Source organism: Hipposideros armiger, unplaced genomic scaffold (assembly GCF_001890085.2).
Source record: "Hipposideros armiger isolate ML-2016 unplaced genomic scaffold, ASM189008v1 scaffold_14, whole genome shotgun sequence".
Classification (NCBI taxonomy): Eukaryota; Metazoa; Chordata; class Mammalia; order Chiroptera; family Hipposideridae; genus Hipposideros; species Hipposideros armiger.
Genome location: NW_017731364.1, coordinates 3,968,848 through 3,987,980, shown reverse-complemented (window position 1 = coordinate 3,987,980; position 19,133 = coordinate 3,968,848). Strand labels below are relative to the sequence as shown.

General features: G+C 45.7%; 1 protein-coding gene across 9 annotated transcripts in view; it reads left to right on the top strand.

Moving 5' to 3' along the window:
- Nucleotides 1-19,133, top strand: part of DGKG (diacylglycerol kinase gamma) — a 219,974-nt gene that overhangs the window by 171,467 nt on the left and 29,374 nt on the right. For all 9 annotated transcript variants that reach the window (XM_019669018.1, XM_019669047.1, XM_019669027.1 and 6 more), the window contains one exon: nucleotides 1,367-1,544. In XM_019669018.1, the coding sequence (XP_019524563.1) occupies nucleotides 1,367-1,544 (178 nt within the window). The remainder of the gene's footprint in view (nucleotides 1-1,366; nucleotides 1,545-19,133) is intronic.

The following is a 19,133-nucleotide window of genomic DNA, read 5'->3' as shown; positions in this document are numbered from 1 at the left end:
AAAAAAAAGAAAAAGATTATTTTGAAGGTAATCAATGAGATGTATATAAAAGCTTACCTGACAGATGGCAATGCTTAATACGTATGCACAATGGTGATGATGATTTCATCATGTATCTGGTGGGCTGTCCTAACGGAGGAGGGAGAAGAGTCATTCTGTCTGACTTCAGAAAGGAGAAAAGGACTAATGGGTAGAAGCAGAAAGAAAGAGAATCTGGTTCAGCATAAAGAGACCTTTCAAATAATCAGAATTTCTCAGTGAAGAAATGAGTTCTTGGTTACCAGAGAAGCTCACTACATTCTGTTTTGTAATTGGGAAAACAAGTCATGGGGATAAGATACCATAGATTAAGAGCATCAGAGAAGTCATGAGATAAACCAATATGGCAACAAGCCCTACCTTTCTATTCTTCCTCTATTGAGGAATCTCAAAGTGTGGATTTGTAGGTAACCTTGAAGACCATGGATTTGGATTGAACTCTTTCGCTGTTTCCTGCCTCACAATAAGCAAGATGAAGAGCTTGGGCTTTGTCGTCCAATTCCCCAATTTAGAATCCCTGCTCTATTAGTTATCAGCTGTGCAATCTTTGTTAACTTAGCTAACCTCTCTGAGTCCAGTTTTTTCTTCTGTAAATGAAGCAAACTACCTAACATCCTCACGAACAAAGATCAGAGATAATATATTTCTTGCCATAATGATAAACATTATGGCAAAGTGGGCTGGCTTTACATGTGAGACAGGCAAATTCAAGCCTTCTGGCCTTTTGTTCCTGGTGGGGATGCGGGTGGTGGCGATTAGATAAGGAAACTCTGCTACATCAGCAAGCACACATGCCAAAATTGCACTTACGATACAGATATGGGAGACAGGCAAATTCTGAAAGCCTCTCGGTCTTAAAGTCTGGTACTTTCACAGAAGGAATAAAATCAGAGGTGGTAAATGAAGCTTTTCTGTCATTGCTGAGAATCTACTGTGTGTTAGGTTCTGAACTCAGCGTCCTACCAACTCTTCACAATGGCTAGAAAGGGACAGCGTTACTGATCATGAGGTTGGACTGGAGAACAGGTTCGCAATTGTCTTATGCACCATCCCTAAAGCATTTCTAAATCTATACAGGGTCCCTGGAGCTTTGCACTGACTTTCCCAGAGCTTACCAGGACTGGATCTCCCCCATCTCACTGCAGTGCCCAAAGCTTTGGCCGGAGCACCTTTGCCTAAGATTCAGCTTCTGACAGAGTCAGGCTTGTGGCTGAGGGCACGTCACATCCTTCATGATGAGAGCCCCCCCACACACACACACACACAGCACCTTATGCTGGGATACACTGCGAACACTAACAGATAACCTTTTCTCTCTGCCTCCCAGTGTGACGGAGTTGGGGTGGACCTGAGTAACATCTTCCTTGAAGGCATTGCCATTCTCAACATTCCCAGCATGTATGGTGGCACCAATCTCTGGGGAGAAACCAAGAAGAACCGGGCTGTGATCCGGGAAAGCAGGAAGGTCGTCACTGACCCCAAGGAACTGAAATTCTGCGTCCAAGGTAAGCCAGGCATGAGAAAAATTGCTGTAGGTCCGTGCCCTGGTGGGAGGGGTATTCAGGTGGGTCTATTAGCAAACTGTGTCAGGCCCACAGCAGGCTCTAGAAAGCCTACAGCCTGACAAGGACCCGTTGCCCTGAGGATATGCTGACTCATCATCTCTGATGTTGCAAAGCTGACAACCTAATTGAGAAGAGAAAATTAACAAGAAGGGAGCCCTAAATGACAGTCAGTAGTCCAACTGTGGGACTCCATGATGTCAGGAGCCAAATGTTCCTCCTGTAAGGTTACCAGTGTCTTTCAGTAACTAAATCTAATAATAGTCAATTCTCAACCTTGATCTCACTTTACCTGTCAGCGGCTTTTGACCCAATTGATCACTCCCTCTTCCTGAATATACTTGGTTTCTAGGACACCACACATTCCTGGTTTTCCTACCCTACTCTTTCTCAGTCTCTTTTACTGATTGTTCATCTTCTCTCTAACCTCTTGATGCCAGGACCCTCTTCTTTTTTCTGTTTCTATTCGCTTCCTTGATGACCTCATCAAGTGGTGAGACTTTATTTAACTACCACGTGAATGCTGATGACTCAGCATGTCCAAAACTGAACTCCTGATGTCCCTCCCCCAAACCTTCTCCACCCACAGCCTTCTCCATCTCACTCGATAACTCCAACCTGCCGGTTGCTGGAGCCAAAACACTTGGCATCATCCTTGACTCCTCCTTTTATCTCACATCTCACATCCAATTTATCAGAAAATCTGTTAGCTTTACTTTTAAAAGTAAAATATCCACCCACTTCTCACCACTGCATTCCTACCACCTTGGTCTCAGCTATCGTCCTCTGTCCCCTTGGATTACTGCAAACCCTCCTGCCTGAATTTCCTGCTTGTATCCCTGCCCCATAGAGTCTGTTCCCACCGCTGTATCAGAGTACCCCTGCAAAAATATGTCAGATTATGCCACACTCCTGCTCCAAAGCCTGCAGTGGCTCCGAGTAAAAGCCAAAGGTCTTCCTGTGGCCTCAAGGCCTCAGATGGTCTGGCCTCCCCTTACCTCCCAAACTTCATCTTCTGCTGCCCTCTCACTCCCCCTGGCTCCTCTAACACAGCAGGCTGCTTCCATGAACCACTATTCTTTCTGGCTGGAACAACCAGTTAATGTGCCTTTAGAAGCCATCGACTGTGCCTTTCCCGTTTAACCTACCAGGATACAGAACACAGCTTTCTGAGAACACCCTTAAAACTACCTTCACCTCTACCCCTTTCCAGCCATTTCCACCAGTGAACCAAGTGGGGATTCAATCAGAGCTCCTGGCAGCCCTGACTCCTCTGTGGATTGGAGGAAAGGCCCCACTGATCCGCAGGTGTTGAATGGGCTGGTGAGCTGGGCGAGAGAAGCCATGTATGAGGGCATTGGCAAAGACACCACACCAGGAGGCAGGGGACTGAGTTCGAGTCCATGTGCTGCCACTAACCTACTTTTTGACATCTCAGTTTTCTTTGCTATAAAACTAGGATCATATATAAAATGTTCATAGCTAAATAGATGGGGTTGAACCAGATCATTTGTTCTTAAACCTGGCCTCTTGTTGTAAATGAAGATTCCTGGGCCCTAGCCTAGAGCTCCCTAATCAATCTCTGGGTTGGTTCCTGGTAATAAGCTCCCCAGATGACTCTGATGAGCTGCTAGGTTTGCGAATCACGGACCTAGACAAGTGTCCGTGACTCTGGGTCTGTGGTTTCTGATCTTCCAGGCTGTTCATGTTAGGATTGGATGTGATCCCACCAGTAGAAGACAAAACCTGGCTGCCTGTCTAAGGGAAGGTTTTTTTGCTTATTTCACAGCCGTCTATTAGACAACCAGATTGTGATATTCCAAGGCGAGTCATCAAGAGGTGTCATCTCTCTACCTCTACCTTTTAAGAGCGGACTCAGGGATTTTTATTTATCTGTTGCCCTCTTAAGTCCCCTTTATTTCACACAGCGAACTTTTCAATTAGTATAAATTATTAAACTGAATAATGTGTTCCTCCTTCCTCCCTTGGCAGGGGAAGTTGTGGGTACTAGCCGTGGGTGGGGGAAGCATTGGAGAATGCAGAAAGTTCCTGAAAACTTTCCCACCCTGGTGTTCTTACCTCAACCCCCACTTTGGCATCCAGCCCCCTGAGAAGAGAATCAGGGGAGAATCCTCCCCCTCCCCCAACCTGGCAGCTTGGGAAAGCTCTTGCTGAGGACATGCCCTGGTTCAGACTCAGGGACGGCCTGTATCTTTCCCTTACAAGTCTGACCATATACCTCCCCCTGAAAGCAAGAGTAATGTGTCTGCTGATCACTCTTGACCATCGCGTACAGGAACTCTCTTCCTCAAATCCCCCATGTCCACCCCTAGAATGTGCTTTCAGAGCTAAAAATGAAGCTGCTTCCTGTTCTTTGGAGGAGGACATGAGCTGATCAGAGTGGAAACTGACAAGGGGCCCCTGGCTTCTGGGCTTTGCAGAAATACCAACATTGAGCTTTCTTTTTAAAAGGGCCATGGTCTCATGTAAGTTGAGATGTTAATGGGGAAAAGCTAAAGAGACAACCTGTTTTAGTGGAAAAGCATTGGTCTGGGAGTCAAGAGACCTGGATTCCAGTCCAGACTCTGCCTCTCACTAATCTGTGGTGTTGGGCAAGTTCTTTCACCTTCTTGGGTTTCAATTTTCATTATCTGTAAAATAGGCAAGTCTGACAATCACACAAGCTCCTACAGGTCATAGGTTCCTTATGGCTCCACAACATTAAGGTATGGCTAGATTTGGGTCTAGGTAGACTCCTTGAACAGAAGTGTACACGTATGGCAAGTTCCTTCCTTCTTTCAGTGTGTTTTGTCCCACAATTTATAGGCCAGCAGCTGAGAAGACAGGGATCTCTCTCTGCAGGCTCTTCATTTGTTGGGATTTTTTTCCTCCCTGGCAATTTCATTGGGGTTGGAGATGAGGGAGAAGAGGAAATGACAGTAGAAGGGGGTACTGTCAAATCTCTCTTATCAAACATCAGTCTTTCTCCTTGGAAAAGCAATCCAAGAAAGAAGGTGGTTCAAGTTATCATGGAATGAAGTCTATAAGAAATTGGCTGATTAGAAAACAATAGGGGTAACTGGGAAAAATACCAAGCAGTTGAATGACCTGGGTGTAAATTTAGGCTTTACACTTTATCGTTTTATAAACCTTGGGAAGTTACCCCATCTCTCTGAACCTCAGCTTCCTCATCTATAAAATGGGTATAATAAGACCTAGTTTTTTATGAAGGTGATGGATGTGCAAGTGCCTGGAATACAACATAAGCTCAAACTTAAAAAAAATTTCCCCTCCTCTTTAATTCTATTTTATGCTGGAGCATACCAGTTGGATTCCTTATTTTGAAGTTCTTATCTTTAGCATTGCCATCTACATGCACTATCACTAAGAAAGAGCAGAGTTCCTGCCAAACTCTAGCCCAGCCTTTGTCCTAGCACATTAAACTCGTACCATCAATTGTACTGTACCTACTGTCTCCTTTCCTAGACCTTTAAGATTTCAAGGAAGGAGGCTGGATGTAGATTGTCTTTGTTGTCTTTGTATTCCCAGTACCTGAGCCAGTGTAGTTAGTCAAAAAAAGGTTGTTGGATCAATGAGAAATACATGGCATGGTTCTGTTTCGTTTTTATAACACCAGTAAAAATAGTGACAGATAGTCTCGTGTGTTTATTTCATTTTGGATTTCAAATAGTTTTGCATATATGAACTTAATGTAATTCTAACCAGAAACCCATGAGCAAGGTTATACCTTCTCCCATCCATGTCCCTGTTTCATACTGGGGAAAAACAGAGGCCCAGAGGAGAGGTAGGGCTCATATGATTGATGTCCAGTGGTGGCATCAGAACCAAGTCCATGATTCCTAGTCTAGCCCCAAGTGGCTAGTATCCAACTAGAAAATTTGTTTGAGGTCCAGCTGTGCGTATTGCACAAGCCAGGTACCCAGAAAACGGTACACGTTTATGACCCAGTCCAGGAAAGGTTCCACATATACTTGTTGAAATTCTGCTCCTCCAGCAAGGCCTACCTTAAGGGCCATCTCCTTCCTGGAGCCTTTTGATAAAAAACGTCATTGGATCAACAGAATTAAGTCCGGCCTCTGAATTCCTAGAGCACTTAATTTTGCCTCCTGTCTTGACAGTACACTGATTATGGGTTGCTCCTGTTTCATAGGCATGTGTCTCCTTGTCATATCTTTCTCTTGCCAGTACGTGGAAAATGGGGAGTGCGTGTTCATCTTTGTGTTCCCTTCAAAGCCTAATTCCCTACCTGGCTCACATTGTTTTACAGAAATGTTTGTTGGAGGGGAAGGAATCTCGCCTTGGGTCTTCCTGCACAGTGGGCAGTAGATTCTGGAGTTGGACAGGAACAGGCACTTAGTGAGCAATCTTGGGGGGAAAATATAGTCTTATAAAGAGTTATACATGAGTATTAGTGAGGCTGGGAATTTTGTTTCATGGAAACATTAGAAAGTCATTTGATAAGCAAGAGATGTGCCAGCTTTCTTCATATAAGTAATTCAAATATAGCTTAGAGGACTTGTAGTTGACAGTCAGTATAAAGTAACGGACTGAACCTTGCTTGAACTAGAAGTTAGAAGGCCCAGGCCTTCCCACCACCAGCCATGTGACATTGGTTGAGTCATTGAACCTCTCCATTGCACCATTGCAAAATTGAAACAATTATAGTCTCTCTTCCTCAGCATGGTTTGAGGGTTAAATGAGATCATCCATGCAGAGCACTTAGCAGAGTTCCTGGAACATGGTGAGCACTTGATCAATAGCAATAAGAATTATTGTTAAGTGACAAGTGGAAGGTGGTAAGTATTTATTGGGTCGTTGAAAAAGTCATGACACATTTTTGCAACGTAAAACATAGAAAAATATGTCATGACTTTTTCGACAACCCAATAGTATATGATAAGAAGGGGCCAAATTTAGAATTTCACCCTCTTGACCTCTGCTTCTGGAATTTGGTCTAGATTTTCTTTAAATTACCTGTAGCTCTTACAGCCTGTACCTCTAGGGTTATTTGTTGGCACTGTGCTTAGGTGTGTTTGGCTGTTGCTGCCAGTGTGGGGGTTACACCTGAGCTGGCTGTCCAGTAAAGCAAGCTGAGGGTCAGGGTGTTAAGTCTTTGATCCAGGTGGAACAGCAAGGGCATGGCACAGAGCTGGACCAGTCCCCACGAGCTTGGGGAGGAACGCCTGGACAGCTCTCCCACTGTTTCTCTCTGGCCCTGCCTTAGATATGAGTGGAGAGGCTTCCTACACATTTCCTTATACTCTTCACTGAGGCTCAGATCTGCCCCAATCTAGCCTTCAGCCTTGAGCCAGCAGCAGCCGCACCTTGCCTCTCTGGCTATCTGATGTTAAAGCAACAGTCCTCTGAGTGATTTCTTAGTCAATCCCACTCGAACTGAAAACAGGGTATCCTCGACAAGATTCTAAACAGAGAGGGCAAAATCTCCCCAGACCGTCACTATGTAATAATTTTTACAATTTCTGGTCAACAAAGACAGGGAGACAGATGCTGTTGGTAGAATGTACACTTTGAGTCAATTTCCTAGCAGTGGGATAGGGTTTCTGTCATTTATTCAGCACACACATATGAAGCACCTACCAAGTGCCAGGCACCAGGTAACAGTAATCAGCAAAAACAGACATGGTCCCTGTAGCCATTAGAGAGTGTAGGAGCTAGGCCTCCATAAAATAATCCCACGGATAGGCATATAATTAGGGCCTGTGATAAGTGCTAAGGAGAGGCATGTGGCTACCCATGTGGCTACCCAGGACTCCAGCAAGGCTGTTGGCCAGTGTGCAGCTCACAAACGCACCTTGCTAGCCTGGTTCTCAAAACAACCAAGCAGGTGCTCACATAGGCTCCCTCCTGGCAAATGCATATAGTCATCAAATCTGCTGCCCAGATGCCAAGGTCTTGCCCAAGAAGTGGAAACCCCTCCTGCTTCAAAGTCATTTGACTCAACTACTTTGCAGGGCACATGTGATTCAACCTGCCTGTGCGCTGTGCCCCTGTGGGATTTTCACTCATTGTGTGAACCATACACTGAATCCCAAAGCAAGGGAATGGGATGCCATCTAGCCATCGTAGAGTCACACTCCCAGGCAGATGCCTATATCTCAGAGGCGTCAGCAAAATAATTGGGAGCACATGAGTTCATTGTGTCTCGGGGATTTCTTTTCACTTGTATGAAACCATAACAGAAAGTGACCTGTTGGGTTCAGATATTCTCATTTGGTGGAGATCTGACCAGAAGGACAGTCAGTGAGCCCTAGTCAGGCACTCACTGATCATTTGGGTTGAGAGAAAATAGAAACGTTCCTAAAAAGTGTGCATTTCACAGAGGTATTTGTGGCCAAGGTCTCTACTGGGAGCTGAGATAGAGTAAGGCAAGTGACCCCTAAAGAGCCTGGGTGTACTTGGGGGCTGTGTGCACTGGGACTTCCCTCAGCTCTGGGAAGTAACCACGGCAACACATATGTCATTCCTCTTAAATACAGGCCTACAGAGAGACTTTGCTTTCCTTTTCACAGGAAATCACAGCTTTGTCATTCAGTCCTTTGAGTACCCACGTTGAAATCAACATGCCCCAAAGGAGGCATCTTTCCCTTCTTTACACACCCTCCCCCTCTCCTAATGCCCACTGTCCCTCCCCACATTCCCTGCCTTGTTAGTGGCATCACCTGTTGTGCAGGCTAGAGACCCAGAGTCATGCGTTTCCCCTCGCAGGTGGCTCACGGAACTCGCCTGTAATTATTTATTTACATGCATTTCTCCCCCCTGACTGTGAGCTCCTCAGGGCGTCCAAGATGTCATCATCCCTTCTGTATCCCTGTGCCTGGTGGAGTCTCTGAGACCTAGAATAGGCTTATTAATATTGGTTGACTCAAAGTACCCAGCATCAGGAGCACGTGGAGTAGTGAGTTAGGGAATTGTGTTTGAGTCGGTCTCTCAGCGAAAGGGAATTTGTGTGTGTGAGGCTGGTGCACAATGTCCCAGGGCCCCTGTGCCAACACAGCCTGTACAGGAGCCCGGGATGTCCGCCTCCCGTCTGCCTCCTGTCCTCGCTCTTCCCGTCTCCTAAACTCCTGTCTATTCCCCGCTGACTCCGTATCAGGCAGTTGCTCTTGTGGCATCTGGCAGGGGCTGCCTGCTGCATTCTGCAGATTAGACCAGGTATGTTTTTGCAACTGAATGAAGGCCACACAACCTGGCTCTCAAATGCCTGTTTCTATAGAAATTATGATGTTTTCTATGTAGTACTGAAATCCCAGAGTAACAGGTCTTTTAGAAATTCAGAGATCATTTTATCCTCTAGATAAGCAAAGCGAGAACCAGCAAGGTGACGTGGCTTGCCTTTGGCCAAGCTAAGACTGAAATGTAGGTCCTGTAGCTCACACAGTCCAGCCCACGGTTCACTAGAACAGGGGTTGGCCAACTTTTTCTGGAAAGGGCCACATAATAACTATTAAAATAGTTAGCTTTGTGGGCCCATACAGTCTCTGAAGCAACTGCTCAACTCTGCCCACTTAGAGTGAAAGCAGCCATAGACAATACATAGACATGTGGGTGTAGCTGTGGTCCAACAGAATTTTATTTATGCATCCAATCAGCAAGCAGGCTGCATTTGGCCCTTGAGCCAGTCCTTGCACTAGAACCTCAGGTGGCCCACACCCAGCAGCACTGGCATCACCTGTGAGCATCAGAAGTGCAGACTCTCAAGTTCCAGGCCAGATGTGCTGCAACTAAATCTGTGTTTCAACAAGCTCCCCTGATGATTGCGTGTATACTAAAGTTTGAGGAGCACTTCACTGGTGGGCCGGCTGCTCCCCCTAAGAAGCCAGGAAGAAGCTTTATACATTAGAAAAAAGAGGCCCAGGAAGATTAATTGACCTATCCAAGGTCACAAGAATTGGTATATAATAGCCCAAGTCCTAGTATTTGAAACATGGAGTTCATTCTATACACACCACAGTACCCACCCCAGCCTCCCCATTTCTGGTTGGCCCTGACCCAACTCAAATTCACTAGAAATTCAGAAGCAATTATTCATTCTTCTTTATCTGACTTCTAAATCAGGAGGACTCAAACTCACACTATGCCCCTCCTCCCCCAAAGACCTGGGAGGGGCTAGCATGGTAGGCAGTGTGCCTCAGAGGCTGCTCAGCATCTGCACAGGGAAAACTTGCTCACACAGATTCAAGCTGGAGTTAAAGTCCAACTTAATTCCTGCCTTAGGAGGTTTGCTGCTCAAAAACAGAACCACAGAGACAAGGAAACTTTCATTTTTCACATGCAGAAGAAACTTCTAGACTGGCTCTTTGGCAGGCCTTAGACACCTTAGATTTTTTTCTCTCTTGTGCTTGCCCCACCTTGGCCCACACACCAGCTCCCGTTCTCCTAGAGCAGCTCTTCAGCCATTTAATATCGGGCCCCTCCTAAGACCCAGCCCACAGCAAAACTCCATGCCGGTCACATGCTCTGCACGGCATGAATGTTAGTGTTCTTGATCTGTTTCTAATTTGTGCAAGAAGTGTTCCATCTTCTTAATTAATCAGTAAATATGTATTGGGCTGTTATTTGCTGAGCACTTCCTATGGGCCAAGCCTGTTACATGTTTAATTATTTAATCCATTTTAGGGCTGAGGACACTGAGGTTAATGGGGTTAAAAACACACAGACAAAACACAGTTAGAGCCTAGATTCAAGCCTGCCTTCAAGTACCTACAATGCTCCAGGTGCTGTAGATGATGCAAGCGAGAGTGCGACATGGTGTAGCTTTGCAGTGGTTCACAGTCTACATATAGAACATACATGTAGAACAATCATGTTAATACTGGCATGAGAGGCAAGCAGCATGGAGTGGCAGAAACAGAGTATCATAAAGGTGTGGGAGGCAAGAAATGAGGAGGCTTCCTCAGCAACCCTATCCCCAGCTGCCCAGCATGGTACCATGCACCTAGGAGGTGATCAATAAATATTTAATGGATGGATGGATGGATGGATGGATGGATGGATGGATGGATGGATGAGTTCTGTGTGCTAACACTTGAAGCTGGAAAGGATTTGAAAAGACAGTGAGTGAGAGAAGGGGAACATGGGCCAGGGACTAGCTCACGGAAGTAGCAAAAGGGAAGGCCATGGAATTTGTACATGATCCTTTAAATAACAGGATGAGATGAAGGGTTTTAAGCCAGGAGCAATAGGATGTGAGAGTGGAGGAAAAGAAAAGGAACTGGTATCAAGGAGGCCAATTAGGAGGCTGATGCAGAAGGCAGACTTACCACCCTAAGGCCTCGAACTGGTAGTCAGAGATCCAAAAGGAAGAATGGACAAAGCCAACAGGAAGTGAGGGACAAACAATGGGGACACTGCCACATGAGTGATTCCTCCCACCCCACAAATCAGCCGGCAGGGTCCCAGCTTCTACCCTTCTCCTGTCTGCCTCTACACACAAAGCCCTCCCCGTTGCCAGCCGCTTCTGTTCACAGAATGGATGCTCTTGAGCAGGGGCCTGTGTCTTTTCCACCTCCAGCATGTTGCCAGCAGCCATCTCTTCCTATTTTCAGGCCAATTCATTCAACATTTGTTAAGCACCTACTTGAATTTAGCACTAGGTGCTGGAAATATTTTACATTCATCATCTTGTTTTAATCCCCTACAGAGACACTTTATAATTAGAAAAATGAGGCCCGGGAAGGTTAATTGACCTGTCCAAGGCCACACTAATTGGTGGTCTGGGACTAGAGCCAAGTTCTAGAATGCCAAACATAGCGTTCTTTCTATGCACACCACACTACCCTCCCCCCGCTCCCTATTTCTGGCTGATCCTGACCCCACAACCAGAAAACATCCCTTTTGATTGCAACTCTCCTCTAGCTTTGCCTTTCTGGGGCAGGTGGGTGGTGTGTGCATCTCTCTGAGCTGTGATTCGTTTGGTCGGTGTGGACCTCTGCAGTGTGTGTGTCATGCCTGAGAATCAGGTTTCAGTTGAACTAGAAAATCTCACCACTGATTGATTTATTTTATTGCATACACTGTGCCTGGAATTGCAGTTTCTTAAGCTCAGTCAGCAAAGTAACACCAGATAATATACCAACCAGTATTTTGCCTTCAAGTCAAGAAACTCAGCATTTCACTTAATAGGATTGGGTTGCCGAGAAGTCTTCCCTGAGAGGAGCTGAGGCTCACCCACACCAAGTTCACTTCCCTGCCTTCAGACCCCTATCGCTTTAAGACAGTTTGTCTCTGCCTTGAGTCCTTTATTCTAAGCTCTTTTTTGGAGTCAGGCCTTGGTTTGAATTCCAGCTTTACCACATACTAGCTTTGTGATATTAGACAAGTTCGTCCATCTTTCCGAGCCTCAAGTTTTTGTTGTTGTTGTTGTTGTTTGTATTGGGATAAGTTTCTACCTAACAGAGTTGCCGCAAGGATTAAAAGCAATGATCGTTGTAAAGCTCTAGGTCTGGACTAGATAGAGTCTGTGCCCTGCAATGGTCATTGTCTTCATGTCCTCACTGGGACCACCAGGTCAATATTCCCCATAGCTCCACTGCCTCCCAAGCTTTATAAGACACTCTCCCCACTTGGTTTTTCTTCATGATGATGTCAGACCCTTACTTCAGAGCCATTTCCGAGAGATCCTGTCTTCCTGACAAATTCCCCACCACACCTCTCTCCTTTGAAGCACCTGACCCTGAAGCATAGAGGTTTAGAAGCCCCCTCCCCAACATACAGAGCATTCCTCAGAGCCCTGCCTAACCCCAAAGGAGAAAGCCACCCAGGATGGAGGGTCTCCTCTTGCCTCCCCGCCCCACTGCTCAAGCAGGCTCTTAGGAACCAGCAACGGCCACTGTGAGCCGACACTTGCCTCCGTGTGGGGTTGCGCTGAACACTGCACATCGTGAGGAATGGTGAGGACTGCTGCCAGTCTGCTCTTGACTCTGACAGTCGGGAAGTCCAGTCTCCACGGGCGTTGTTGGAAGAACTCAAACAGACCTTAAGGATAGAATGCCCCAACCCGCAATCAGGGCAAATGGAGGTGCTGTGGAGGGAATTGACTTGCCCAAGATCACACAACCAGATAGCCAGAGCAAAGACCAAAATCCCAGGCCCCGCCTGCTAGGCCAACACATTCCGTCTCCCTCTGACCCTGCAGCCTCACTCCTCCTCAGAAAACAGAGGCTCTGCTGGTTCTCTTTCCCGCCTGCTTTCGTCTGGGTTCTCCAGAGTCCAAGACCACTCAATGCCCTCTGGGCACTTTTATGCCCTGGTGGGACTTCACAGACCCCTGGGAGTAGAACAAACCTGTGAGCCAGTGTGACGAAGGAAGGGCACCCAGGCAACTTCCCTTAGAGGGGGTACCCAGCTGGAACAGGGATGTCAAAACCATGCCTGAGGGGTGGCCATTTAGCTCAGTTTATTAGCGCACAGAGCTTATAACACCACGGTTGCCGGTTCGATCCCCGCATGGGCCACTGAGCTGCACTCTCCACAACTAGATTGAAACAACTACTTGACTTGGAGCTGATGGGTCCTGGAAAAACACACTGCTCCCAAATTTTAAAAACAACAACAACAAAAAAAAAACAACCAAGAAACATGCCTGAAAGATCTCCAGATCTTGCTCTGCTCCCTTGTTGCTCAGCCCAGGAACAAGGGAAGGCAACTCTGATGTGGGATTGTATTACACACGGTCACACACACGCACATGCATACATGCAAGAAAAGAAAAGGAACTCATTTTCAAATAAAAGGCTGAGTGTCCATCCTCTGTGCTTTAAAGTAAAAGAAGTACAAATAGAGGTGCTTTACATGCCAGGAGGGGCAGTCACCCTAAAATCTCAAGGTCACAGCATCTGTTCTTCCTCAGCCCCCTCTTCTCATCCCTCTGCTCCCCTTCCATCTCCTCAACCCCCTTCCTCCTGCACTGCCTTCTCTGGGTTACATTAATTACTATCTGCAGAAGGCCATGCACTTACTGTACAAAATCAGAATTTTCTGAGGACATCCTTTTCTAAGGAAACATAACAGCAACTGTTTCTCGAGGGCCTGGTGTGTGCTCTCTGTGCAGGGCACTTGATGGCTTCACTTCTGAGCCTCACAATAAACCTGCCAAATGAATTATTACATCTCCATTTCCCAGATAAAAGACAGACGCAGAGAAGCTAAGTGACTTCTTCCAAGGTAGTGAAATTAGTGAGTGCCAACAATAGGTTTCAGACTTAAGCCTGTCCAAAGCCCACGGTCTACGCCTCACTGCTTGTTTCAGGAGCGCATTGTTTATGTTATGTTTACCGAACACCAGGGGATGAGCCCTCCTGGGTGTGTGCTTGGCTGCCCAGGGGCCCTCTATCCTGTGTCTGAGTTAGTCTCTCTAACTCAGGAAAAATTACTCCCTAACTGAGTTAGGGAAAGCATTGGCCATGAATTATTATTCTTCAGGTTAGTTAAGACTGGGATACCTGAAGGCCTGGTGCTTTGAGAAGCCAAGTGGGAACTTGGCAGGTGGGGAGAGCCTGTCTGGCCAGTTACAGCCTTCCTTCCTTATCACCTTTTATGCCCAAGGAAACCACAAAGACCCCTCCCCTTCAGAAGATCAAGTAACAGTCTTTGGGGGTTCTTTCCATCTCTTCACCCCCAGGCTATTTTCAGGCTGCCGAGCTTCTAAGCTGGCTTTGAAGCTCTTTAACCAGGAGCAGTCTTTCATCTGCACAGACCAGACCCAGTGGGAAGCTTAGGCGGGCTGAGCAGTGCCCAGCTTTGTTGGGCTTTGTGTGCCTGAGCCACCAAGGGCACGTGGCCCATCTCCATGGAAATTTGGAGGCAGGAAAAGAGCCTAAGGTGATGCCTGCCGCAGCCTTGGCAAGCCAAGTCTGAGAGGCCTGCCAGCTACACTCACCTGTCTAGACTGTGGGGACTGAACCCGGCCCCACCACAAGGCAGACCTGGGCTTGCATCCTTCCTTTCTAAAAAGCGTAAGAAGGTCCCACACACCCAGTGCATGTGAGCTTCTCAGCAGCACTGTGATAAGGATGTTACTAATTGCTATTTACAAAACACCTTCACATGCTTTATCACGTTTGTCCTCAAAATAACCCGTGAAATAGATCTTGTTGTCCCTGTTTATGGACAGGGACATACAAGGAATTTTGTCCCTCCCCCCAAATCCATATATTCAAGCCCTAATCGCCATTATCTCAAAATGTGATATTTGGAAATAGGGCTGTTAAAGAGGTGATTTAGTTAAAATAAAGCAGTTAGGGTAGACCCCAATCCAATCTGATCGGTGTCCTTATAAGAAGAGGAAATTTGGACACATGGAGACACCATGGATTTACGTGTACATGTCAAGAGGCAGCAATGGGTGGCCATCTGCAAACCAAGGAGAGAGGCCTCAGAGGAAACCAACCCTGCCTGCACCTTGACCTTGGCCCTCCAGCCTCCAAAACTGAGACAAAATAAATTTGTGTTGTTTAAGCAACCCAGCCTGTGGGCCTAGCAAACCAACACTCAAAGTAAACAAAATGCCCCATATGGACACAGCGATTAGCTGTTAGCCCCAAATTCAAGAACATGTACAAAGTTTCTCAGCTTTTTCTTTTACCTCTGTGACTTCGTATTTGTCTATCAGAGGCCATTTATTAAATAGTGACAAATTTCTTTTTTCATTTCTAATTAAACAGACATACACTCCTGCCAGAGAGAGCTTCAGATCAGCATTAGCTAACTAGAGTTACCCACTGAACTGATAGGCTTCCAGCCCAGAGCAATGGCACCTAACATCTCAGTTCACCTGTGCTGCTGTAACACATGTAAAGGGACAGTACCTACAGCTTTTATCATATGACACAGCTGCCCAAGGGTAGAGGATGAGCTTCCTTGACACTATGGGGGGATGGTTCAGAGACCCTCTGGTACCATCACATATTCAGGGTTTCAGCACCTCCGTGGAAGGTGCTTGATTTCCTGGGCTGGGCTGTTGCAGCCTTCAGACCTCAGCCCAAAAGTGCTTATGGAGGAGGAAATGGGGGTGGGAAAGGGATTGAGAGTAGCAAGGCATCATGTTTAGGCTAAGGATCGCCATGCTTCCCCAGGGCACCGCAAGCAAGGAGCTCAAACCATGACACCCAAATATCCTGAGTTTCCTTTGCATCTTAAATGACTGAATTTTCATTAATGTGAACCAGCAGCCAAGATGAGCATGAACATAAACATTATGCATTAAGGGAGAAAGGCAAAAACCAGACTGGGTCATCAGTATCTGTTATATGCAGATTAAATGAGTTAATTCATGGAAAGCACATTACCCAGTTCAATCTAGGCTCACAGTTGTTATTGTTGTTGTCATTATTATTATTATTATATTATTAATCATTATCCTTTTTCTTTTTCAGGCCAAACCTGTCAAGGTCTTTGGCACTAAAGCATGTATCTTATTCAGTTTATTCAACAAACATTTATTGAGAGCCTTCTGTATGCGAAGGGCTGGGCTAGTTGCTAGGGATGCAAAGATAAACAAAACAAGGACACAGCCCTGCCTTCAACTCTCAGTGGAGTTGGGAGAGTGATATGACAGAAACAGTTGTTATGGGTAAAATCCACCACCTAAGCACAGGAGAAGCAAGAAGCATGTTGCCTGGGGTATCCCAAGAGGGTAAGGGGAATTCTCCAGCCAAAGGGATACCTGTGCAGGGAACAGGGCCAGAGAGCAAATGATTTTGCACACTTGGCTAAGGAACTAAGACATTGTCCCTTGGCCTTCCAGAGCTACCGAAGGGTCTGAAGAGGGGAGCGGACAGATCAGATGTGTCCCTTACATATGAAAGCTCTGCCAGCCTTTACTTATCAGTATTGAGCTCCAGCCCCTCTTCCCGTTGGCAGGCAGGACTAAAAATATAAAAGCAAAATGGGGTTGTTGAGATCAAAGAAGTAGGTAAAGGAGCAGAATCAGGGAAGAGATTAAAAGAGGAAAAAACAGACTGAGCAGGGTGCCAATTTAATCTAAAACTCACCTGGATTGGCAGCTTCTCCGTGGAGGTGTGAAACTATGAGGAACACGGAAGATTTTTTTATAATATTTTAGCCCAAATACTATGGTTTGGGAACTCTTGTACTCAGCTCTAAGAAGGTGGGTAGACAACTCCTCTTAGACTGTTGGCAGTTGTCAGGGTGAATGTGGCAGAAAAGGAAAGTGAAACTAATATATTTTTAGTGCCCACTCTTTCACATACGGTTCTGCCATTTAATCTCATAACCACACTTTGAGGTCAGCATTATTACTCCTAATTCCCAATTTTCAAGGGAAGAAGCTCTAGATCAAAGCTGTCAGGAAGTAAGTAACTTGTTGATATTCCTTTTCACTCCAACTCCTGCATATGTCTGGGGCAGTTTTATTGCCTAAGGCTCAAGTTCTTAAACTTGAGCATTCTTGAGAATCTTCCAGAGGGCTTGTTAGAACACAGGCTACTGGGCTCAACTCCTGAGTTTCTGACTCAGTTGGTCTGGGGTGGGGCCTGAGGATCTGCATTTCTAGTAAGTTCCCGGGTGCTGCTGCTGCTGCTGCTACTGCTGCTGCTGCTCCTAGACCACGCTTTGAGAACCACTGGCCTATGGGGGTGATCCACCCAGCAGCAACCTAGCCTAGCGGGCTCCCCAAACTGTGCTGCATTTTGGAATCTTTAAAAACAAACTGTGACGCCTAGCTCCCAGGCCCACACATTCTGACTTACCTGGTATAGGTGCAACCTGGGCATCATTGTAAAAGCTCCCCAGGTAAACAGTAAGTCCTCACTTAACATCATTGATAGGCTCTGCGACTTTACTTTTACATTTACGCAAAATGACATATAACGAAACCAATTTTACCATAGGCTAATTGATATAAATAAGAGTTAAGTTCCTACGGCATCTCCTCAACATGACCACGAAATAACGTTGAAGGAAATGATGTTATTTGAGGACCTGCTGTAATTCTAACATGCAACAAAGTTCAGGAACCACTAAACTTGCCTCACGTCTCCTTGACTCTAATCCGCATCACCACCCTTCTGCTGCCCACCGCTGGGACCACAGGTAGAACTTGTCATGTACTAATGCGGCTCACAGCACCTCTTTCCAACCCTCTTTCTCCTACTGTCTCAGAACACGTGCATCTAGAACTCATCGAGTCCCTTACTTGCCTTTTCCCTTTTCATCCAGCCCTTCAGATCCCTCCCTATTCAAACTAGATCCTGCGGTACAGTCATTATCTCAACCATCTCTTGCCCACACTAATATACCCAGACCCTTTTTCTTCCTTTGGCCGTAGCTACCTGGGAAACTTTGAGGACTATCTCAATCAAACTGCAGGCATGGAAGTCCAGGGAGGTTTCTTGAAGTTGGTGACACTTCAGCTGACTTTTTGATGGACAGTAAAACGTGGAAGAGGCCATTTCGAGCAGGGGTATGGCATATGTAGAGGCACAAAGGAGGGAAACAGTAGGGTTTACCTGGGGAACTATGTGTTGTTGTGTATGTCTGGAGCAGGTACCTAGCCCTCAGTGTCAGGAAGTAAAACTGCACAGGCAACCTCTCACCAGATGGGGATGGGTCTTGGCATCAGCCAGGGAGTTTATATCATCTTTACAAGTATAAAGAGTAGTTGATAGGTTTTCTTATAATGACTTTTAAATTAAAACATTAATACATACTTACAGAAAATATGAAACACCTAGAAAAGCATAAAGTACAAAATAACAATCATCTTTAACCTAATTCCCAGAACTCACCACTGTTAAGATTTTAGGGCAATCTGTCCTTTTCTCCTATGCATATTCTTAGATATTTGAGAGCATGTTGTATAGGTAAGTTTATATCCTTCCTTCACATTTAACATTATAACATATACATAGTTAATGCTTTTGAAATTTTGTAAATATTTTAATGGCAGCATAAAATTCCATCATATGGACACCATAACATTTATTTAACCATTTTCATACAGATGGAAATGGAAGAGGAGATATTGTGGGTTAGGTTCCGGACAACCAAAATTTAGCAAGTATTGTAATAAAGCCAGTCATAATCTTTGTGCTGGTGGAGGGTCTTGCCTTCAATTTGCAAAAGGGCAGTAAAGCGAAACACAATAAAACAAAGTATGCCTGTATTATAAATGAAGCCACAATGTTCATATTTGTATGAACTTAGAGTCTGTCAATGATTTCTTGTGATCAATATCAAGAAAGAAATGAACAAATCAGCAGTATGAAAGTTTCTTTCCAAAAAGGTTTCTGCCAGCTTCCAGTCTCATCATAGGTGTGAAAGAATGTACATTTCACCTTCTCTTCCCAGCACTTGGTGTTATGATTCACGCCACTGGAGGATTTTTGGTATGGGATGACAGGACCAGATATGCATTTATAAAATTGCACAGTGGAGGCTGAATCAAGTAGGCAAAATCGGAAATGCTGTTGGTGTCCTGGCCCTTCCTCCTCTGTGTCCACATTCTCCTTTTTTTATTTCCCCCTTCACCTT